The sequence below is a fragment of the Grampus griseus genome (genome assembly GCF_964374135.1).
Source record: "Grampus griseus genome assembly, chromosome: 15".
Lineage (NCBI taxonomy): Eukaryota > Metazoa > Chordata > Mammalia > Artiodactyla > Delphinidae > Grampus > Grampus griseus.
This window is the reverse complement of record NC_139009.1, coordinates 77,686,948-77,711,574: the sequence shown is the minus strand read 5'-3', so window position 1 is coordinate 77,711,574 and position 24,627 is coordinate 77,686,948. Positions and strand designations below refer to the sequence as shown.

At 46.5% G+C, this 24,627-nt stretch overlaps 2 protein-coding genes across 3 annotated transcripts in view; one reads left to right on the top strand and one right to left on the bottom strand.

Annotated features, from left to right (window-relative positions):
* Positions 1 to 9,675: 9,675 nt before the first annotated feature.
* Positions 9,676 to 12,972, top strand: LOC309834154 (putative speedy protein-like protein 3; the record flags this gene model as incomplete). Its single annotated transcript, XM_082672772.1, has 7 exons — positions 9,676 to 9,720; positions 9,997 to 10,051; positions 10,093 to 10,287; positions 11,793 to 11,851; positions 12,207 to 12,292; positions 12,644 to 12,818; positions 12,913 to 12,972. The coding sequence occupies 7 exons, from the start codon at positions 9,676 to 9,678 to the stop codon at positions 12,970 to 12,972; spliced, it is 675 nt and encodes a 224-aa protein (XP_082528898.1).
* Positions 12,973 to 21,000: 8,028 nt separating this feature from the next.
* Positions 21,001 to 24,627, bottom strand: part of ANAPC1 (anaphase promoting complex subunit 1) — a 102,317-nt gene continuing 98,690 nt past the window's right edge. For both annotated transcript variants that reach the window (XM_082672633.1, XM_082672634.1), the window contains exon 48: positions 21,001 to 21,305. In XM_082672633.1, coding sequence (XP_082528759.1) covers positions 21,190 to 21,305 — 116 coding nt within the window. In that variant the 3' untranslated portion in view covers positions 21,001 to 21,189. The remainder of the gene's footprint in view (positions 21,306 to 24,627) is intronic.

Sequence of the window (24,627 nt, the reverse complement as noted above, 5' to 3'; positions counted from 1 at the left end):
ACAGAGGAAATAATCCGAGCTATTCAGGAGGGTGTTGAGGACAGAGAGGGGAGAACAACTGTGCCTGCAGAAGTCAATCTCCCAGTCCCAACTCCACCTCACCCCATCAAAACCCAAACAGCTCATCGCAAAACACAACCAGCCCTTACACTAGTGAGAAAAATGGGTCTCTCTGCACACGAGACCATTAAGCAGAAACCAAATTAGGCTGGCCATCTCCTCTTTGCTTGCGCCAGGGAAGGGAAGGGAAGTCTGCAGAGGAAGAAAGTACAAAACGGCACAATTCTTTGCTTTCTTTTTTTAAAACTTTTACAATTTTGAAACTATTGTAGATTCACATAGAGTTGTAAGAAATAATACAGAGAGCCCGTAGGTCCTTTACCCAGGTTCCCATGGTACCAACTTGCGTAACTACAGCACAATATCCCCAGCAGGAGAGGAGTTCTGAGGTCTCTGGTGCGTCTGGCCTCAACCACAAGATTGCCATTATTACGATCCATCCACCTTATTTATACTTCCCTTCTTTTACATTCACTCAGTTGTTTGTGCGTGTGTGTGGTACTGTGCAATTTTATCACGTGTGGATTTGTGTGACCACCAGCAGAGCCAACATCCACAACAGTCCCATCACAAGGATTCCTCATGTTGTCTAATAGCCACTTCACTTCCTACCCTCACTTCCTACTCTCACTTCCCACCCTCAGCCCTAAGCTCTGCCCACTACTATTTTCTCCATCTCTATAATTTCAATAATGCTATATAAATGGGACCATACAATATATAACCTTTGAGATTGACTTTTTTCTCTCATATTCTGTGAGTTATTACAGAATAATTTTCTTTTATTACTGAGAAGTGTTCTATGCTTCACTTTTCTTTAAAGGCATCTTATAGTCTCTTCTGATTTCATGGATTGATAGAAGAATGTGCTTAATGTCACCTCTTCGTTTTCAAAATTGTTAGGTATAAACATGATCGAATGAAAAGGAAAAGAAGTGTACGTGAAGCACTCTCAGTTTGCATTTTTCTTCCTAATTTGCTAATAATTTGCATTTATGAACGCAGCTTTCAGGGAAACCACTTCCTGTGTTGAACAGAGTTTGTTAATAATAACAATAAAGGCTAGAAACTCAAAATGTAACCGCAACAAAAATGTTACTGTCCTGGACCTCTGGTTACAAACAAGATGGCGTAGATGCACTTTTCCCTATTCTTCCTGCTAAGAACAGTGATAACACCTGGATATTATATATGAAACATGAGAAGACTCAAGGGTGGAGAGAAAAAAGCAGATTGGGTAAGGACCCCAGGACCTGAGGAACAACATGGCAGTAAGTTTTTCAGGTTTCTTCATGGCTTCTTATATCTCAGACTGGGCTGAAGAAGCCAGCAAACTAGAGGCTTCAATGGGTGCAGACAAAAAAGCCCCCAAGGGCTTCCCTGGTGGCGCAGTGGCTGAGAGTCCGCCTGCCGATGCAGGGGACACGGGTTCGTGCCCTGGTACCGGAAGATCCCACATGCCGCGGAGTGGCTGGGCCCATGAGCCATGGCCGCTGAGCCTGCGCGTCCGGAGCCTGTGCTCCGCAACGGAAGAGGCCACACAGTGAGAGGCCCGCGTACCGCAAAAAAAAAAAAAAAAAAAAAAAAAGAGAGAACTTAACAAATATAACAATAGAGGTAGGTTGAACATAAAAGAATGGAAAAAGATATGCTATGTAAACATGAGTCAAAAGAAAACAGAGTGGCTACATTCATATCAAATAAAGTAAACTTCAGAGCAAAGAAAACTTCTCAAAAGATGTAATAGGAAATGTTATCTAAATGTTCCCAAAATACGCAGAACAATTCCAAGCTCTTTCTCAAAGCCAAATCCATGACACCTCTACTTGGGAACTCTGAGTATTTCCTCTAGCTGCCCAGCTGAGAAGATAGTAACTAAGCTACTCCTCTCTCCACAATGGAAGAAGGTGAGCACCCAGTGTACAAAAGGGGCTCTTTGAGCAAAAGGCTCAGAGCAGATTTGTCTCATCAAGAACTCCAGCTAGACCCCAGCTAAGTGAAGAAGCGAGACAAGAGATGCACAGGCCAAAAAGGATTGCTCCACTTGGCTTCCACCCACACTCTGGGGGTCATACATTAACAGCTGTTAGTCCCAGATGCACCAGGAGAGTGGGGACGGGAGAGAGGAGGGGTGATTCAAGATTCTTGAGAAGAAACAGAGGTTTCCCCCAAACCTTTCACAATCCAGGTCAACGCTGCAAGCGCTTCCGTAAGCTCTGGTCATCTGAGGGCAGTGCTCAGGGAGTGCCCGGCACAGCGAGGAGACTGCCAGCTGTGGGGTCTGGGATCATCGTCTGTGGAGTTCTCCTCCTTGACTTCAGTACCATCCGGTGGATCCAACATATCTCCATTCACAATTTAAAACAGTCTCCAAATCTTGTCAAAGCATCCGGCTTAACACCATCCACCCACTGCAAGAGATGAATTTACAGTATTGTGCTGGGTCCCTGGGCGCATTCCAGAGCGAGATGTGGTTACTCAGCTCTAAGGCTGAGGAACAGCAATTACCCTCCTGGTCTAAACTGCGGCTTCTATACTTGTTCTACATCTTTGTTCAAAGTCATTAAGTCATTAGTCCGTACTGGGAGAATGGTACATGTACATGCATGGTTGCTGTGTAGTTCACAAAGGTATGTCCATGGTTATTATATTACTGTACCCTCAGAATCACAGGCATACCTACCTCGTCCAGAGTGACTCAGATTGAATCTAGGACACCTGCCTCTCAGTGTGGGGGCGGCACCAGACCCACACTGGGGAAAACAGCAAGTCCCACGGGATATGTTTCCATTCTGCTTACCTATCTGAGTTCATGGTTTTTCCTCTGCTGCTGACGGTGTAACCCTAACAAAGGCCTCCTCTAATTTCAGTAATCGAATATGACCTGGTCAGCCGAGAGCATGGTGGGGATGCCCTCATAATCCCTAATAGTGTGTCTCAGCAAAGTTGGTTGCCTTCTCAACGTGCAGCTACAGCAGCGACCTCTATCGAACATGAATGTTGGCGTCCATTCCACAAAAAAACTGTAAAGTCTCTACTGTGTTCTTCAAAAGGCCATGCAAGAATCATCCTCCTGACCCCCTCCTGGACGCACAGCGGCAAACCCGCAGTGGAAAGAACAGCCAACATCCTACCACCAACAGCAACACCCACAGAGAAAGCCAGGTGGGTTCGCAGCTCACACCCTGTCAAGGAAGAGGGAGTGGAGGAAACCCACAGACATCTTCCCAGCATCAGCAGCCAGAGACAGAGCCCAGCTGCACTTCGCTGCTAGCAGTCTCATAAAGACGGGATACAGAGGCTGGTACCACAAGCATCACCACCATTACCACCACACGGGAAAAGAAACGAGCTTTGCAGAGCTTCTCATCACAGGAAGGGTGGAAACAGAGGTGAACACTTAACTGGAAGACCAAGATAGCCTCCTCTCCCTCCCCCCTCAAGTTCGGAGAGCTGACAGCACCAGGAAGGGAGGCAGGGAGGACACACCTCTCCTCCCCTTGCCTCCAGAATGATCCCAGGAAGCTCCACGGCCATCAGCACCCTACTTAACACCCAAGTCATAGGCAAGTTGAAAGAGGGAATGTTTTAAAGGAAAAGCATAGGGACTTCCCTGGTGGCGCAGTGGTTAAGAGTCCGCCTGCCAGTGCAGGGGACACAGGTTCGAGCCCTGGTCCAGGAAGATCTCACATGCCGTGGAGCAACTGAGCCACAACTACTGAGCCTGTGCTCTGGAGCCCGCGAGCCACAACTACTGAGCCTGCGCCCTAGAGCCCGTGCTCCGCAACAAGAGAAGGCACCGGAATAAGAAGCCCACGCACCGCAATGAAGAGCAGCCCCCGCTCGCCGCAACTAGAGAAAAGCCCGCGCGCAGCAACGAAGACCCAGCGTAGCCAAAAATAAATTAATTAATAATAAACGAAAAGCGTGACCCCTTCGATTTAGTCCTGCATAGACATGGCCTGAGGAAATGAAAGAAGAGAGAGAATACTCTCTGTCAAGCCCCCTATCCCCCCACCCACCCTGGGATCCCCTGCTAGCGGTTCTCAGAGCTAAATCCGGAAGAGCAGAACCCCTGGCCAGGCTCAGAAGCTGATGCGTCCTTGTGTGCCCTCCACATGGCATTCAAATTTTTTTAATTTGTTGCCATTGCTTAAAATTTGGAAGATTTCACATTAAAAAAATCTAATTTCTGGCTTCTTTTGAAACATCGTAAGACCCAGACTCCCGCGAGTTAAGAGTCCCCTGCCTAAGCCCACATGTGGAACTGGGGTGGGTGACAGCCACTCCCCATGACCGATGCCCTCTGGCACCCTCTAGGCCTCCAGCTCTGTGCTGCCATCACCGTGGTGCTGCTGACTGGTCCCAGGAGACATCTGTGGTGGAGTCCACGCTAGTGACAATGCCAAACTTGCCTCCCCCCACCCCATGTATGCTGGAGATTTCCAGGACATAAAAATTTCCAGAATACAGAGACTCCGTAAAGAAGCTCCTGTTCCCTTTCCCTTCACCACACTCCCCGCTCCCTGCAAAAAAAAAGAAGAAGAAGAAGAAGAAAAAAATTGCCCTCCAAGAGTCACATCTCACTAGGAGAAAACTTAAGTGGTGTGAAATCTGAAGAATGGAGGAAGCAGGAATCTAGCCACCAAGCTGACGGGCAGCCCTGGCTTCAAGGATAACCCCTCAATGAGCTGGAATTAGGGGTGGAGACCACAGACCCAACCAGAGTCAGGAATAGTGTCTCGGAGGGAGAAGATGCCGCCCCCGTCTCCCTCAGCTCTGGAACCCACAGGGCACTTCTCATGGGGCACCAATCAGAGGGAACCACAGCAGAACCTGCGGTCACTCCACCCCGAAGCTTGGCACCCAGGTTCCCAGTGGGAAGAATGCTTTTCAAGGGATCTGGCCTCTGCCATGTAGTGCCAGGGCCACTGTTTTCTCATTTATCAATAAAGAGCTTAAAATGAGTAAACTTCAAACGGCTTTTAGCAATGAAATATTTTTTTCAAACTGATTTCTCTACCAATCCCCAGTAAAAAAAAAAAAAAAAAAAAAAAAAAACAGACATGCAGTAGTGGTTGCCTAGAGCTGGAGGTGAGAATGGGGAGTGACTGCAAGGAGGGAGGGATCTTTTGGGGGGATGGACATGTTCCAAAATTAGATTGTGGTGATGATTGTTGAACTCTGTGTAAATACACTAAAATTCATTGAATTGTATGTTTAAAATGAGTGAATATTATGTAACATACATCAATAAAGCAGTTTAAAACAACCCAATCAAAAAATGGGCTGAAGACCTAAATAGAATTTTCTCCAAAGAAGATATACAGATGGCCAATAGGCACACGAAAAGGTGTTCAACATTGCTAATTATTAGAGAAATGCAAATCAAAACTACAATGAGGTATCACCTCACACCAGTCAGAATGGCCATCATTAAAAGGTCTACAAATAGGAATTCCCTGGTGGTCCAGTGGTTAGGACTCAGTGCTTCCACTGCAGAGGGCACTGATCAGGTTTGATCCCTGATCAGGGAACTAAGATCCCAGGTGCCATGCGGCACAGCCCAAAAAACAAAAACAAACAAACAAAGTCTACAAATAACAAATGCTGGAGAGGATGTGGAGAAAAGGGAACCCTCCTGCACTGATGGTGGGAATGTAAACTGATGCAGCCACTATGGAAAACAGTATGGAGTTTCCTCAAAAAACTGAAAATAGAGTTACCATATGATTCAGCAATCCCACTATCCCACTCCTGGGCGTATATCCGAATAACACTGTAATTCAAAAAGATACATGCACCCCTATGTTCACAGCAGCACTATTCACAATAGCTAAGACATGGAAGCAACCTAAATGTCCATCAACAGTTGAATGGATGTGGTACACATATACAATGGAATATTACTCAGCCACAAAAAAGAATGAAATAATGCCGTCTACAGCAACATGGATGGACCTAGAGATTATCATACTAAGCAAAGTATGTCAGAAAGAGACAAATACCATATGATATCACTTATATGTGGAATCTAAAATATGACACAAATGAACTTATCTACGAAACAGAAACAGACTCACAGACGTAGAGAACAGACTTGTGGTTGCCAAGGGGGAAGCGGGGTAGGGAACGGATGGATTGGGAGGTTGAGATTAGCAGATGCAAACTACTATATATAGGATGGATAAACAACAAGGTCCTACTGTATAGCACAGGGAACTATATTCAATATCCTATGATATACCATAATGGAAAAGAATATGAAAAAGAATATGTATGTATATATATATGTATGTATAACGGAATCACTTTGCTGTACAGAAGTTAACACAACATTGTAAATCAACTATATTTCAATAAAGTTTAAAAAAAACTGATAGAAACAAAGAACAGACGGATGGTTACCAGAGGCAGGGACTGGGGCAGGGGGCGGGTGAAATGGTTGCAGGTGGTCGAAAGGTGTAAACTTCCAATTATAAAAGAAATAAGTCCTGAGGATGTGACGTACAGCATGGTGACTATATAATTAACACTGCTGTATGGTGTACTTGAGAGGTGCTAAGAAAGTAAATCCTAAAAGTTCTTATTACAGGGAAAAAATTTTTCTGTAACTATATGAGGTAATAAATGTTAACTAAACTTACTGTGGTGACCATTTTGCAATATACACATATGTCAAGTAGTTATACTGTACACCTTAAACTTATACAGTGTTGTACCTCAATTACATTTCAATAAAACCAGAAGAAAAAAAATGGTTAAAAAAAAGAGGATGTTAAAAGATACGCTATAGACTGGGAGAAAATATTTGCAAACCATGTATCTTACAAAGGACTTGTATCTGGGATATACATAAAAAGCTCTCAAAACTCAACGGCAAAGAAGTAGTTCAATTAGAAAAAAACATGAACAGAGATTTCACCAAAGAGGATATACAGATGGCAAATAAACACATGGAATCAATATCATTATGGAATATCATTAGGGAAGTGCCAATTAAAACCACAACGAGATATGGTTAAAATAAAAAGTGATAACCCAAATGCTGACAGTGATGTGGGGAAAGTGGATCACTGATACATTCCTGGTGGGGATGTAAAATGATAGGGCCACTCTAGAAGAGTATGGCAGATTCTTACAAAACTAAATATGCACTTGACCATAGAACCATGGATTCCTACTAAGCAATAAAAAGGGATAAACTATTGATTTATGCAACAAATTAAACAGTTCTCAAGGGAATTATGCAAATTAAAAATAAAAGCCAGATCAGAAGATTATACACTATCTGTTTCCGTTTATGTATTTTTGAAATAACAAAATTATATAGATGAAGAAGAGAATAGTGGTTGCCAGGGGTTGTGGATGGAGATACTATAAAAAAGTAGCATGAAGGATCCTTAGAACTGTTCTGTACCTTGGTGGTGGTGTACATGAGTGTACACATGTGATAAAATTGCATAAAACTAAATACACACATAAGTGATTGCATATAAAACTGGGGAAATCTGAATAAGGTCAATGGGTTGTACCAATGCCAATTTCCTATTGTGATACTGTGCTACAGATATTCAACTTTGTACCACTGAAGGAAATTTGGGGAAAGGTATACAGGATGTGTCATTACTTACAACTGCATTTATAAATCTACAATTATCTCAAAATGAAAAAGTTAATTTTTTAAATCTCAATATAATCATAGTTAAACACAAATCAGAAGTGAGTAAAAATAAACTACATTGGGAAGGAGACGCAAGAGGAAGGAGATATGGGGATATATGTATATGTATAGCTGATTCACTTTGTTATAAAGCAGAAACTAACACAGCATTGTAAAGCAATTATACTCCAATAAAGATGTTTAATAAATAAATATCAAATAAATAAACATTAATAACTTTCCTATGAATATTAACTTTTAATTTTCTTGATTTTTTGATATGTGGATGAATCACTTTCATTTGGAATCATTAATTGGTTAGATGAAACACAAGATGAGATTCAGAGGTAATACTGGGATAAGAGGAAGTGATCCCAGTGTTCAGGCTGGGACACTAACTCCTTCCTCCTTGAGGCCCACAGTCTTTTCCTTGAGAGGCTTTTATAAACCAAAGAGCAGGATCTGGTGGAATGGTGTGATGTCATCAGTGACTCATAGTAAGGGCCAGAATCTCGGAAGCCATTTGATCCCGAACACTTGGCTACAGTCAGTGCTCTTCTCACGCCGTTGTGAGGCTGCGTTCTGGGTAACAGTGAGGGCCTAGATCTTGAGGGAGCCTCCAGGTGCTTACTTGGGGTGGGCGTCACTCTTTTCTGTACTAAGGTGAGTCTTGGATCCTGAACTATGTTCCTCCAAGCTGTCGCAGGGGATGTGGAAGGGATCACCTGTGAACCTCCAGATGAGTGACTGGGATGCAGTAGGAATACAAATAGGTCTCGAGTTTGGGGAGAAAAGAGAACAGGAGGGGATGTGGGCAAAAGGAGCACAAAATGAATATGGGGGAAGGAGGAGAGACAGTAAAGCGACTCTACAGAGAACTCGACCTTGAGAGCCCCGGGAGCGTGTGGACACTTTGTCACCCAGGAGGAACACTGTCCTCAGAGGCGGCAGGTGGCACTGGCCTTCTTGAGGTGGAACTGCCTCAGTCAGCTTCCAGGGCCATTTCGGACAGGCCTGGGCTACTCTGGTCAGATTTTTGCCAGGTTGGATTGCTGTAACTTTATAGTGGTTCACAGAGATATTTAGGCAGAGCTGATGACATAAGCGTGTAAGGAGGCCCAGCTCAACCCTAATGGAAATGTGACTGAGGCTCAACTGTGGCTGCCACCAGCCTTCTTCCCCTGAGCACCGCTCAGACACGAGTTCTAATCCCAAGTCCAAAGAGCTCTAGCCACGGTCAAGGAGCAAATCCTAGACAAATTAGGTCAGCATTTCCTCATCTGTAAACAGGCAAATTATACACCTTACCTCACACCTCCTTGTAAGGATTGAATGAGGTAATCCCAATGCACTAATCAATATCTGAAGTTTACTAAGCAATTACTGTTAGCTAATGTCATTGCCATTTTAATTATTATTAGGTCTCAGAAGAAGCAGGTTAAGCGGAAAGAAATGGCCTGGTCAGAATCAAGTTGGTTTCTTTCCATTTTTTTGTACCCAGAAAAGATAGACTATGCCTCTGAGCTCCACATCGGCTGCCTCAGAGACGGCTGCAAGCCCACAGGACCCAGCAAGAAAGGCAGAGGAAAAGCAGCGCGTGGAAGGGAAGCCAGGTGTGTGTGGTCATTCACTTATCCCCGCTCTCTGAATGAATGAAGGTGATAGATCATCATGGCTCCAGCAACACTTCTTCTTCCCTGGACTCTCATGGGTGTGGGTCTGCAGGGCAGGGGAAAGGGTGTCCAGGGTGAGACAGGAGGTCACTATCTTGTTCACCTTTGTAGTTATTAAAGACATCGATGACCAGAGAGTTTCACATGTCTCCATAGAGGTGCCCCCCACACAGAAAGATCCATGGAAAGAGGCACAGGAGAGCAGTTTTCCCCTGGCAAAAGAAGGTAAATATTAATTCAGTTCCTACCCTCCTTTATAGACAAAGTGCAAAGGGGGTGATGGTCATTCTTATCACTTCAGATGTCACATGCAACATATTCAAGGTGAGTGAGAAGGGAAGAGCACAGTGTTTCCCAGGTGGGTCCCTCCCCCGATCACACAGGGTCCTTCCTCTCTCCTGGCAGCTGCTCAGGGTGGGAGCCCTCTGGCCTCCAGTTCTGCCCCCCCAGAGGCTGTCTCTGAGCAGAGAACCAGGAGGATGCGAGGCCAGAAGAGGAAGAGACTGATGTATGTCAAGGGAGGTGTGGTGTCCTCAGCTTCCTCGGCCCTGAACAGAACATCAGTTACTGCTGAGTAACCACTTGTTGTCTTGTCCTCAGGAGGCAGGGTTCAACCTTCAGGGTGAGCTGCAAGGGAAGACTCAGGACCTCCCAGGTGGGTCAGGTCTGTGCTCACACAGAGCCTTGTTCCTGCAGCCACCCAGGAGAGCAGCCCCCTGGCCTCCAACCCCACCCTCTCGGAAGTGGTCTCCGAGCTGACGTCCTGGAAGAAGAGCAGTCAGAGGAGGAGCATGTGGACTGTCAATCATGTTGAGGGGACGAAACTCAGGATGAGCAAGAGAAGATCCAGTTATCGTCCAGAAGACCAAGAGGCCTTCTACCGGCTTCTGGGTCTGTGCTCTGAGCCAGTGGAGTGTCAGGTCCCCTTTACACCGAGGATCCCAGAGGCTCTGGGGTCATAGCCAAAGCTCCCCCTGGGGCTCAGAGCTGTGAGGTGTCCAGGTGGCACAGAAGCAGATCACTCTGTTTCCACAGTTCTGCTGCGGTGCTGATGGGTTTTCATCTGAGACAAGTTCTTGGAGGGAGAAGGGAAAAAAGGACTCACGGTTGACTGTTCAATTATCAAGACATTTTAGGACAAATCAAGGGAGGAATCCCCTGCCCATATTTATTCCCTCCAGTTAAGATTTTAGAGATCAGTGATGAAAGGACAAACTAGATCTCGCTGCCATTATGCTCAGAGTGGGAGGAGACCAAAAAAAATTACAGAAGTAAGTTGCTCTCAGCCAGTGACAAACACAGAGAAGGAAAAGGCAATGACACCTAGAGATGGGCTGTGAGCAAGAGTCGGAGAGCTTTGTGACAGATACTCAGGGAAGGTCTGCAGAGAAGGTGATGCCAGGACCAGAGGCAGGACCGAGTGTGGCAGGTTGGGGGACGACACGGAGCTGACACTGTCCAATGCAGCACCCACTAGCCACATGCAGTTATTCAAATTTAACTCTATGTGAGTTAAAATAAACTTCTGAAATTCAGTTCCTGGTTCTCACCAGCCACATTTCATAAGCTCAGTAGCCACACATGGCTAATGGCTACCGTACTGGACAGCAAGCTACAGAATATTTTCATCATCACAGAAAGCAATGCCCTTCCGGGAGCCAGGCCGCCTGGACAAGGCTCAGGGAGGGTGAAATGATCCATGACCCCTCCATCCTCCCGTCTGGGTAAATGCCATTGTCCGGGGCAAGGTGTGAAAGACAAGGAGGACCTGGCGTTCTCAGGCCATCGCTGGAAAATGGCACCTCCAAGGACAACTCTACTCCCAGATGAGCCTGCTGGGGCCAGGGGAGGCCAGGTCATTATCAGCAGGAAGTGAAGAGGGTCCAGGAGAAGGACGGTAGAATGCCCAGTGCCCCCCACCCCCGCCCAGGAGGGTATGAACTCTCCACTGCTCACATAGGATGCTCAGTTGTCAGGTGGGGCAGGAAAGCGTTGCCCAGTCACAGTATGACGAAGTGACAGGGATGTAGTGCCCAGAGGCCCAAGGCCACACCCAAGCTTTGGCTCGAGGAAAGTTATGTTAAACTTTGAGAACCAGGTCATATCTCTTTATGAAACACACATACCCACCCATGTGTTGAAGATTAAATAACAATAGCAAAATCCCTGCCCCACAGTTGAGACTCGCTCTCCCTGGGTCCATGGAAGGAAGAGCTTTGTCACTGCTAAGGCTCTGAGCCTTCCTGGGGAAAGAGAGCTGCCTCTACTTCCTGAAACAGAGGAACTGGGAGAAGTTTTCAGTTCTCCTCCTCCCTGTGAAATGTCCCACAGCCCCAGGCTCGCTGCTCCCGGAAGGGCTGCTCCGAGGCCCTCATCACGTCTCCCTTCCTTTACAGAGGACCCTGTTATCCAGAGCTTCCTGGAAGCTGATATTTTCCTGAAAGTGTCCGACAAGGTACCCACAGCACTAAAAGTATGAGGTACCAAGGGGTCTGCAGTGTCACCACCCCCTGGGGGTGGGGACGGAGGACAAGGTGTCTGCCTGAGCAGAGGCCCTGGAGAGACCCGCCCTTGGCGCCAGAAAGGAAGAAAGGACACACTGTCGGTGCCCCGGCCCTTGGGCATCTCCTCCCTGGCCTCCCATCAGCTCATCTCCACATGTCAAAGGGCCATGAGTCCCTTAGCAAGGCCCACCCTGGGTGGTTTTCCCACCTGGCCTCTGGATGGGGGTGGGGCGCATGGCCCGCTCAGGACACTGGCCCTGCCATCGACCCCTGGCCGCCCCTCCCCCGCCCTCTGTCTCCACGCAGTACCTGCTCTCCATGGTGGTGGAGTACTTCGGCCGTGTCGGGCTGCCTGGTCACCTCTACAACAGGATCCACTTCTTCCTGGCCCTGTGAGCAATGCCTGAGGGCCCCCAGTGGTGGTTCAAGGCCCTCAAGGGGTCACATGGTCAGAGCAGGGGAAGGCAAGGAGGAAGGTCCTGGGATAACGAACGTAGCCAGGAAATACCATTTGCTGCCCAGAGACTGAGGGACCCGAGGTAGAAAGTCCCAGGGAAATGGTGACAGCCAGAACCTTGACCTGGGCCGGGCACAGCATGGGCCCAGCAGCCTTGGTGCTGAGGACGGTCCTGCCCTCTGCGGACCCGGGTGCTCCTCCAGGGTGACCTCAGCAGCCTCTCTCCACTGTCTCGCCTGAGACCTTGTGGGGGCCGGGACCAGCTAGCCCTCTTTTCTGATGGCAGCTACATCGCCTCCGACATGGAGGAGGACAACCCCACATCCAAGCGGAGCATCTTCCAGTTCCTGCTGGGCAGGGAGCACTGGCCAGACCTCTACAAGGAGTTCCTCAAGCTGAAGGTGGAATTCTTCCATGCGATGGAGCACCGAGCCTGGGTCACCCCGGATTTGTGTGAGGAGGTCTGTCGGGGATGAGGGCCGGGGAGCGCACCCCCAGAGGTGGAGGGGCTGGGCCCCTCCTCCAGGAGCTCACCCTGCTGTGCTTCCCTTTCAGATCCAGGCCCAGAACCCACATCACTGGGTCTGGAGTCGGGTGCGCCAGGGCGTCCCCTAGGTTCCCAAGGAGTGGAGCAGGGGCTGCAGGTGGTCCAGGTGAGTACTGGGCCTCCTGGTGGGGACAACCCCACCCCGTGCCCTGCAGTCACCTCCAGGGCTGGTGGTCACTTGGAAGTGCCACTGCATCCCTTAACGCACTGTTAGCCTAGTAAGGGCCCTGCAAACTCCCATGGTACAGAAAGTAATTACTGTGTTTATACAAAAACTCTCCAAATGGATTCAACTATGGAATCATTTACCATGCTATACAAGGTCCCAATTTGCATATCAATTTCTTTTTTTTCTTCTTTTTTTTTTTTTTAGGAAAACTCTTGGAAATGCTGATCTAAGTAGTGAATGAAAACCTCTGCAGGGTTTTGATCTGAGTTGATTTTTAAATATAAATACATGAAAAACACTGAGGTCATCCTTTCTGGAAAAGGAGCCATTACCATGGTGGCTCTTGGGAAAAAAAAACAATTAACTCCAACATGTCATCAAAGGTTTTGTGTGCTCTGCTCCCACTTGACGCAAGCTGCCCTGAGCTGGGTCCCTGTAGTATGTGTCAGGGTCTAGCCTCACGTGGACGGAAGGAGCTCCTAGGGCTCTCTAGTCTCTGAACAAATAAGCTCGCTGGATAATAAAGGAAACAAGAACACATGCAGAGCTGTGAGGAAGCCCGTGACAAACGACACATGCACAGACCGATCACCTGACTACCATCACATGCTTTAGCATTTGTTTTCCTTGGCTTAAATTTCGTTTTTATGTGTGGATTTACTTGAAGTGGAGGGAGACCTTCTGTGAAGTGCATAAGGAACCCCCTGCTTGGGCAGACGGCTGTACTAGGACAGTCCTGTGAGCTGAGCCCTCCGCCCTTTCCCTCATTGCAGGGGCCCATTCTGACCCCAGGAGAAAGAAAAGGAGAGAGAAAAGCAGGGCAAGTGTGTTCTGAGATAAACCGAATTGGGTATGAAGTTTCATCCATCCCCTAGGTTTTTATTTGAGGACCAAGAATATGTCAGGACTACATATTCCTACTGTATATATCAGGAGTCTCAAAATTCGAAAGAAAATAGTGTTTTTACTACAAGAAGGAAAAGAAAGAAAGAAAAATATCCGCGGCCCCTCTTGGATCTGGTCACGCATAAGAGCAACGAGGGTGACAGCTGATTCTCCCGGACCCCCTGTCCTACACGCACCTTGTGCTGTGGTGCCGACAGCTTCCTCGCTGGGGGGTCTGCCTTCCACTCTGATCTCACTTTCTCTCTCTGCTTGTAGCTCCCGCCCCCTCTCCCTCCCCCACCACAGGGCCTCCAGGCAGCTGTAGAGGGACAGCACTGGGCCTCCAGCTCTCCTCAGGCCCGCAGACCATGGCAGCCTGAACCTGGGGTGTCGAAACCAGCCAGTGGCACGATGGCCCCCCAGCCCTCCAGTGGGTGTCAGCTGACAAAGGCCCTGACCCCTGAGTACTCTGAAAGGGTCTAGCAGTAACATGGAGGGGGGCACCCAAGGGAGACAAGAGACCAGAGCAGGAGCCTCCACAGAGACTGAGGATGGGCAAAGGGAGAAGGGACAGAAAGTCAGGAAGAGGCCTGGACCACCAAGGAGGAGGAACCAGAGAAGAGCCCAAAGAAACAACTAGAAGGTAGTGAGGAAAAGAGGCAGAGACAGGAAGGAGAGAAACACCTGAGGAGAGAGAAGGAAGTCCGCATCTAACCTGCTGGAGAGCAGCCTTACCCAATGGAGAGATGGGAACTGTCAGCCGGAGGACTGAGGGAAGGCATGGAGAACATCAGTGGGCCGACCTAAGACTCGCACACAGTGGGAACAGAAGGGGGGAATCGTATGCTGTCGTTCACTCTGACATTACAGAAATAACCCAACCTTCACACTCAGAGAAGGGAGAGAGCAGGGGAGGGGCTCATGAATGCTGCCTGGGGGAGAGGTGGGGAGGTGCCAGGGTGCTATCAAAGCTGGAAACAAGACAGTGGAAGTCGGGTAAGGAAAAGAGGGATTCAAGGAATCCTACGAAGGCATTAGCGTTAAATGCAGTCACAAAAACATGAGCCATCCTAACTGCCGAAGTCATGAATACAGCAAATTTTGAGAGCAGAGAAAACAGACCAAAGATACACAGTAAATATAAGAAGTGCGGTATAAATACAGAAATATAAAAGCTAGACACACCTTATTATTAGTAAATCTGAACTCAACACTAAAAGAAAAAGATCTTCAGATTGACTCACAAAGTAAAACCCAGCTGTGTGGTTTGTAAGAGCTTGTCCTTAAATCATCAGAGGTGCGAGGGCTACACCAACAGACATGCTCAACTGAGAGCAGGAATTGGGATTTTTACACCAGGGGAAGGAAAATTAAGGCTCAAAACCCTTCAGAGAGACCAAGAAGGTCTTTGGGGTCGGGGTGGGGGGCCCCGGGGGCACCTGTCCAGCATTAAAGGCCATCCCAGGGCCTGGGCTGGTCCACTGCAGCTTGATTTGCTCAGGGATGTTCAGGTTTACAGCTCTCTATACGTATAGCCCCCTTTAGGTAGGAAGTTTTATTACTGGGCAGCTGCTACACAGTATTACTGGGTAATCACTGCAATTGCCAGACAGAAACTATCTAGCTCTTCGTCTCTTTTTTTTCCCCTGGAAATGTCTAATTTTGCCAAGAAATTTCTGGTAAGGTTCCCAGGAACCTCACAGTCAAGTCTTGTAAAAAGCTGACTCCTTTCAGGAAGCAATACAGTTGTTCAACGCTCTCTATCCCATGAAGGTTTAGCATTTTCCTCGAGTCCTCAAAACCTCCATCAGCAAACGACCACGGTACTTTTCAGTCTGTGACACCCAGTCTGTGCTGCCCCAGAAGGCCAAGGTGGAAGCAGCTGGGCTAAGGGTTGGTTCTCTCCTCAAGGTGGCCGCTGAGGGGCAAACCCAGAACCAACAGGACTGGGCAATGGGCCACACTATGTCTCCATCCACACACCTGTGACTCCGTCCCAGGAAGCCTGACACAAATGGGGCCAACCCCAAGGCGTTCCAGTTACTCAGCTAAAAGGTCGCCCATTCTTCCTTTAGTCAGAGAGTCCCCTCAGTATGTTAGGGGAAACCCAAGGCCACTCTGGGGGTCACTGCTGCTGCAGCACTGAGGCTGGTGCCATTCGGGGGAGCTGGTGCAAGGATTACAGGACTGCAGAGACAGTTGGGGCTTTCAGAGAACAGCTGAGTGTCTGATAATGGAAAAGGCAAGTGAACAGTACTGGGAGCTCAGGGGAGACAACCAAGGGCCTGGAAACTCCATAAGCAAAGCCCAGGGGAGAACAAGCGGTGGGGACTCGGGACGGGCTGTGTTCACATCTGGGTCATTACATCCCACACAGCATCACAGCGTCTGCTCAGGAACTCAAGCAGAAAGGGTGTTGATAAAGGGAAGCAGATGGAGGGGTTTTTGGAGCAGAGGATGAAGAAGCCCCAACAAACCTCCAGAAACTCCAGGGCGGGGCCCCCGGGCAGAGCTGGTATTAACGCCCTGCTGCCAGGTATGCACCATCTGCCCTCGTGTCCGCCTATAACGGCTTCGCCTCCTCTCCCACCTCCCGGCCTTGCCTGGGCATCTCTCGCTGGCACCTCCCAACGGCACACTCTTACCTGGTCCCATACGGGAAACACAGGTGGAGGCTAAGGAGAGAGGAGGAGGTGGTGAAGACGCCGAGTTGACATCCAGGCCCCTCACAGGGCACAGGGGATGACCTACAGGTGAACCAGTGCGACAGAGGGGGTGTGGAGGGAGGTGACCAGACAGCACCTGCGCCCTCCTCTGGGGACCCGCAGAGATTTCATCGCCTGAGGGCTGGAGCTCCTCTCATCTAGATCTTACCGGGCAGGAGACTGCAGCCAGGGATGCTAATTACAGTGGATTTGCTAAGGATTCTTCCCTCAACTCCAGAGTTATACACATTTGCCCAAAATATCTTCTTAATCTCTGAAATGGCACAGTAAGCAGAATTAAAATATTCTTGATAAGTGAAAGATATGCACACAAATAAACACAAATGAAAGAAAAACAAGTGGCACCAACTAGCTTCCAACCACCGTCCCTGTGATGAGTCCCCCAGTAAGGTGACTCCACAGATCAGCACCTGGCATGTCTGGGCTCTGAAAGCACACGGTCCACAGTGTCCCAAGGCCCTGCACCTGCGCATAAGACTCAGGATGGCGCCACCGACTACAGAGGCAAGGCGAGACACTTCACACCTGAGTACTGGAGTAAAAGCAGCGGAAATTAAGAACGTGCTTATTTACAGATTTTCATTGCTTTTATTGAGCTTAGTATGAAATTAATTCTTTTCCTAAATTTCCTACTTCATGTTTTAATGTACCATGGAAGAAATACTTTCAGCTAAAAGAGAAAATTTTTAATTAAGATAGTTGTTGTAATGACCAAGAAAGCAACACAGGCTAATTCAATTAATCTAATTCCAAGAAATTACACAAAGGCCTTTGTTTTTCCAAAGATGCACAGAGAAAGGAAGAGTCGGTGTGTGTGCTTTTTTAAAGGTGTTCATGAACTCTGCCTGGTGCAACGTCCTTGTAACTTACATTTAACCGGCCTCTTCCTGAGGGTCTACTGGACCAGGAAGAAAGGCAGTAATGGACCAGGTTCTCGGGTAGAAACAGCGTGGTCTGGGCGCCCAGGCTGGTCTGGGCTGCGATGGGGAGCGGTGCGGACTTGGGCCAGCCACCCCTCCCTGAGCCTCCGGGTCTCAGCTGTAGAACGAGGGGCAGGACGAGATGCCAACTGAGGGAGCTTCTGGTGCAGCTGCCTGATAGATGGGTTCCCCTCGTCTGGGGCCTGAAAGTCCTGCCCTCTGAGCAGCCCCCACTTTCCATCCTAGCCTCATTTTCACTCAAGAACATAAGATGGAGCAAAGCAAGAGGATGGAGAACAGGCAAGTCTTCCTTATCCACAGGCAAAATCAAGGATGTGGTTTTAGGGGCTCTTCTTTTATCGAAAAAGACTTTTCGGAAGCTTGTGACTGTAATGAAGCAACCAGTGTATTTTGGAGTAGGGGGAACCTGGCCTTGGAAGCAGGAAAAGTCACCTGGGAAGCTTCGGAACCAGCGTGGGTATCTGCCGGGCGCAGTAAGTGCTGACAGAGGCCTCCACGTGGAGGGGGTGCTTTTCCGACCTCACCTCTGCTTCCTTCCACTGCTGGTTAAAAATTGCAGACACAGGGGTACAGAGGTGACCAAATCCTGTCCCCTCCCCTATTGCTTAACTGGAGAGATCTTCATACAGTGAGGCATTTTTCCCCAAGATTTGGTCAGTATGAGGATGGGGAACCCAGAAGAGAGGCCCCCAACCCTGTATGAAGGAGGCGACAAAGTCTTCCTGCTTTGGTCTCAGATTGGTCCACGGCCTTCAGTTTCACCCAGTTCCCAACATCCTCTCCCGGCCTGGCCTACTCCGGTCGCTCAGACTGGGCTTTGGCATGTGCTTCCCTTGGAATTGTCACAAGTCCATTCCTCTGACAACTCCTGCCTCGGCTCCCACAGGCTCTGGCTTCCAGTCCAATGCTGGCTCCCATGCTCGGGCCTGTCTACAGCCCAGCAGGCTCACCGGCCTCCCACCAACCGTGTTTGCACACTGACCACCAGGCTGAGAGATGCGAGCCCCCCTCCTTCCTGCCTCCTGTAGGATGTCAGGAGATCCCCTAAGCTGGGACATGCCCCTCTCCATATGCTGTGAAGTCAGCTGGTTTCTAGACGAAGGGTGAGAAAGTGGCCTTATTCAAGTAAGATTACGCAGCACCAAGGAGAAGTTCTGTGAGGCTTACACCAATGGTGTCCTGCGGCTAAGGCCTGGTGTCTATGCCTCAGAGCTTCCCACAAGTTCGTGCCTTCACTCCTTTGGAAGACACTCGAGCGAGGAGCACAGATGTCAGCATCCGTCGGGGAAACAGTAATAACCTGAGTGTGTGTGTGACTGTATACTGTTTCTTTAATCATGTCCATCTATGGAGGCAATGACATGCATTCCATCTGTGTAAGCAGAGAAGATGGATGGACAAGTGAGGAATCATACTGTGACAGACATTACCAGTACTCACCAGTGTCTAGTTCTCCCCTTTGTGAAAGAACACGTACAAGGTGGAGCAATTTATTTCACGCCAACAGGCTGTAGCCAGAAGTGACATAGGCCACTTCTGGGCCAAAACACTCAACGCTGGATGCGTTTCCCCAGCTCTTTCCTGCCATGGCTGTGAGGAGGCTAAAACATTCTGGATGGTGAGAGCCATGCTCCCAAGATTTTTTGAGAGCCCACAAAGAGCTGGCAGTGACTTCTGCGATGATCCTAACGTGTTTGCTCGGGAGCAGACTGTCCAGAACATCATCTGTGCTCCTCGGGAGGCCCCAAATATAGAGACAATGCTGTTTCCAGACCATCTGCAATCTTCCATCCTGCTCTCTCCCTTAGAAAGCCTGATTTTTGCTTTTGTTGACAGCATTCCAATGACTGTTCTCCTTCGTACACGAGAGTTCATACGTGTGCAAATAACTCAAGTCATTCTTCAATCAGAGAAAAGCTTAGAAGTTATAAACAATGGAGAGTGCAGACAGCAACAGCTGCCCAGTGCTGAGTTCTCTATACCCTGATTCAAATGGAATTTCCATAACCTACCATTTTAATTTTTTTCTTTTCTTTTTAATTAGAAGAAAAAACTCTTTAAGTGTGAAGGAAGCACAGTTCACCCTCCCTATCAGCCACCTTGCCTATGCTTCACACACAGGGGCAAGTCCCGGGGCGGGCACACAGGTGGAACAGTGAAGGTCTGAAGAGAACCACTGATGCACGCCTTCCGGACGCAAGCCCCCTCTGCAGGAGCAAACACCACATGGGTTTTTGTCAAACTCTCAATGGAAACATTTCTATTTGCTTTCATTTTTACTTTTAAAGCTAAACCCCACAATTCAGGGTGTGGAAACGTGAAATCACTGGACGGACCTTGCAGCTTCGACCAGTTTACGGTCCCACCGGCCATTTAGGAGGCAGAGGGCACATCAGTATCTGGACAGCAGGGAGCCGCCTGCTTCCTGGACTGGAAACCTGAAGCTGCAGACACCTTTATACAAATCCCCTTCCTCAGCATCTGGTCCAGAAACTTGATACACACATATGTTCTCTAAATCCTGGGTGAAAATGAACTTTTTTTAAAAATAAATTTATTTATTTCATTTATTTTATTTTTGGCTGTGTTGGGTCTTCATTGCTGTGAGCGGGCTTTTCTCTACTTGCGGCGAGCATGGGCTACTCTTCGTCATGGTGCACGGGCTTCTCATTGCCGTGGCTTCTCTTGTTGTGGAGCACGGGCTCTAGGCACACGGGCTTCAGTAGTTGTGGCACACGGGCTCAGTAGTTGTAGTTCGCGGGCTCTAGAGCGCAGGCTCAGTAGTTGTGGCACACAGGCTTAGTCGCTCTGCGGCATGTGGGATCTTCCTGGACCAGGGCTCAAACCCGTGTCCCCTGCATTGGCAGGCGGATTCTTAACCACTGCGCCACCAGGGAAACCCCTGCACTTTTATTTTAAAATATAATTTCTGAAGACCTCTCTGTAGTGGAAATTTCTTATTTTTTCTATTTAGAGCAGGCTTCATGTTGGGTAATTCTTCATTAGGGTATAAATCTCCTCCTGTTTAAGATGATCGATCATACTATGAGGATGCCTGGCACTGTCACAGGATGTACGAACTTACTTTAGACAAGACTATGGTGACACCTTAGGAAATGCTAAAAGCCCTTCACTGCTGCAGAAAGTAAAACTATATGACAGAGCTTCTTTAAAAACTTTGCATTTCTGAGCATAAAGTCACTTCACCTGAATCACCTGAAATCTTTTTGAAAGATTTCGAAAACTAATATCCATCTCAGCCCCCACTGCTCTACTCTCTGAAACCCCAAACTAAAGTAATCATCAAGAGTTTTGAAAACAAACCAAAAAATTTTATTTACAAAAGTAAATTTTCACTCATTTTTATATTCTCATAATGTTAATGCCAACAGCAACAGTCTCTGGGATATTTAAAACCCTTGATTTTAAAATGCATTGAGGTTTGTGCAGCTCATTTCCCCCCCAGTTATATTATAAAACTTATAAAGGTTTCTTTAGCTTTGTTGTTTGGGCACGCTTTTGTGCAGAAGTCACGTTTCAGGGTAGGCTTACCACCAGACATGATCACATAAGCATTGGCTGTGGATTTCCAAGAAGTAAAGGAGCCAATCTCAGCAAAGCTCGCACTGGCATCTTCAGCTGTTTAAATTTGAAGAGGAGTTCTGCGAAACTTGTGTTCCCTAAAGAAATACAATTGGAGGGAAGGGGTCACGTATCTAAATAAATTCAGCGACACATCCTCTTTCAAAGAAGCTTCAGACACATAATCACATTTCAAGCTGGCGTTCTTCCGTTTGAAAACAATTACTGAAAGATAATATTTAAACTATGAAATTCCCTAATGCACTATAGGGTATGATTTGATATAAAATTTTAATTTATCCATTCTGTACTTCAGAAATTGACCTGTAACCATATGTGAAACTATTAATACTGTTTAAATACATATATTACTTAAATATAATTAATAAATGTGCCCATCTATCCTCAATTACCATAATCCATGCACTTAATAATTTACCCAAAAAAAAAGACACAGGCTCAAAATGAGTAACAGAGAAGTTAATCTAAAGCCTCTTCCTCTAACAAGCAATGGTTCCCAACCTTGGTCCAACAGAGTCTGATGTAATTTATGTGGAGTACAGCCTGGGATCTGGTGCTCTGAAAGCTGCCCAGGTGATTCTGATGTGCAGCCAAGGTCAAGAACCACTGCTCTAAGGGGACGCAGTAAGTGTATGACCTGCAAATTCTATCAAGCATCATCTTCCTCTTTGCCTCCATCCTCACCACATGCCACTGTCCACAGTTCCCTTTCCTCAGCCCCAACATATACACATACATGATCCCGATGAGTCTCTAAGCCACAACGAGCATCCTAGTAGACATGCAGACAGCAGAGTGTACAGGTGGGTCATATGATCCCATGAAGATGGACAGAGAAGAGTCTCATGATATGAATCGAGTGGCTTTCTGATAAAAGCATAACTAACACAAGAAAGAGTTGTAATGCTGCACAAAATATGAAGAAAGCAACTATTTCTCTTTAGTATTTCCTTTTATCGACTCTGCCAGTAATCTGTGAATTAAATGTGTTTAATAAACCTCAACAGGAATTAAGAGAGATTTCCTATTTAATTGTTATCCACAGTGTTCCCAAGACCTTGCTAAAACTCAAAGACAGAGAACAAATACATATGAGCTATGGAAAACATCTCCAATGTTCTGATACACTGTGGACTCTAACAGACCATTTAGACTTTTTTTTTTTTTGGCCACAACACGCGGCATGAGGGATCTTAGTTCCCTGACCAAGGATTGAACCCTCACCCCCTAAAGTGGAAGCACAGAGTCCTAACCACTGGACCACCAGGGAAGTCCCCAGACCGTTTAGACTTAATGTGACTATCACTATGGTTAAGTTTCAATGTATCATCTTGCCATTTGTTTTCTATTTTCTCTGTCTGTTCTCTGGTTCCCCCTTTTCCTCTTTTCCTCTCTCTTGGACTGAGTACTTTTTATGATTCCACTATAGCTCCTTTATTGCTTATTGGCTCTAACTCTGTTTTCTTATCTTAGTGGTTGCTTTATGATTCATAGTATCATCTCTATCACAGATTACCTTCAAGTAAGATTATACCTCTTCACAGGTAGTATAAGGGCCTTATGGCTGTAATTCCATTTCTCCCTGCCCAGCCTCTGAGCTATTATTGTCATACATTTTGCTTTTCAGATTTTATAAACCCCATAGTACATTTTTATTATTTTTATAAGTCAATTATCTTTAAAAAGTATTTTTAAAAGAAACAAACCTTATGTATATCTCCATGTAGTTACCATCTCCAATGCTCTTCATTCCTTTGTGTAGATCCATATTTCAATCTGACACTATTTTCCTTCTGCCTCAAGGACTTACTGTAACATTTCCAGTAGTGTGGGTCTGCTGTTGATGAATTGTCCCAGCTTTTGTGTGTCTGAAAAAGGCTTTATTTCATAGTCTTTTTTTTTTTGAAAGATATTTTTGCTGGGTATAAAATTCTAACTAGATAGTGGTTTTCCTTTGAGTCCTTTACAGATGTTACTCCACTAATTTATCACTTGCATTGTTTCCTATGAAAAATACGCTATCACTCTTATTTTTTTCTCTGTAACATGTCTTTTTCCTCTGGCTGCTTTGAAGACTTTTTATCATTAGTTTTAGGCAATTTGGTTATTATGTGCCTTGGTGCAACTTTCTTCATGTTTCTCAGGCTTGGGATTCATTGAACTTCTTGCAACTGTGGACCTCAGTTTTCATTAAACTTGTAAATTTTCCACCCATTATTTCTTCGAGTATTTTTTTCTGTCCCTCTCCCCCATTTTTCTCTTCTTCAGGGACTCCAATCTCATGTAAATTGGGTCCTTTAAGTCCCAGAGCTTACTCCATTTTTAATGCTCTGTTGCTTTTTTTTTTTTAATTTTTTTCTTTTTGCATTTCATTTTGGATAGTTTCTAATGCTATGTCTTCAAACTCAGTATTTTTTTTTATTCTGCAATGTCTAATCTGCTATTAATCCCATTCAGTGTGTTTTTCTCAGAATTATAGTTTTCACCTCTAAAAGTTCAGTTAGATTCTTTTTATATTTCCATATCTCTTAATGTTCTGAAATATGGAATAATGTTATATGGAATTGAGTTATAATAACTGTCTTAATGTCCTTGTCTGCTAACATCCATGTCAATTCCAGGTCAGTTGTAATTGATTTCTCACCTCCTTCATTATAGGCTGTATTTTCCTGTTTCTTTGTATGCCAGACATCATGAATTTTACCATAGGTGCTGGATATTTTCGTATTTCTGTATTCTTGAGCTTTCAGGATATAGTTATATTACTTGAAAAGCAGTTTGATCCTTTTGTGTCATGCCTTTAAGATTTTTAAAGTGGGCTAAATATTTTAGTCTAAGGCTAAATATTTCTGTTTAATCTGTTTAGTCTAGGGCTAAATATTTCCCATCATGGAGGCAAGACCACACTGAGTACAGCCCCTTAAATTGTGAAATTGTGGGAACAGACATTGTTCCTGAACCTGTTCAAACTGGTTCTCTCTAATCCATTAGGACAGTTCTTCCCTCAGCCTTGGGAAACTTCTTCACATGCATGTGCTGATTAGTAAGGACTCTTCTGATATTTGAGGGGGACCCTCTGCAGACATCTGGCGTTCTCTGTGTGCAGCTCTCTCCTCTCTGGCACTCTATCATGTAAATTCTAGCTCCTTTGGCTCCCTGTACTCTCAGCTCCATCACCTCAACTGAAGGAGTCTTCCAGGCTCTTCCTGGGTTCCCTCTCCCTCCTTCACAGTCTGGAAACTCTCAAGGCTGTTAGCTTTTTAGGGCCAATCACAGGGCTTACGTCATTTGTTTCTCATCTCTCAGGGATCACTCTTCTTCATTACCTGATATACGTCTCAAAAGCCATTGTTTCATATGCAGCGTCCAGTTTTCTTTGTTGTTTTTTCAGCTTGTTTA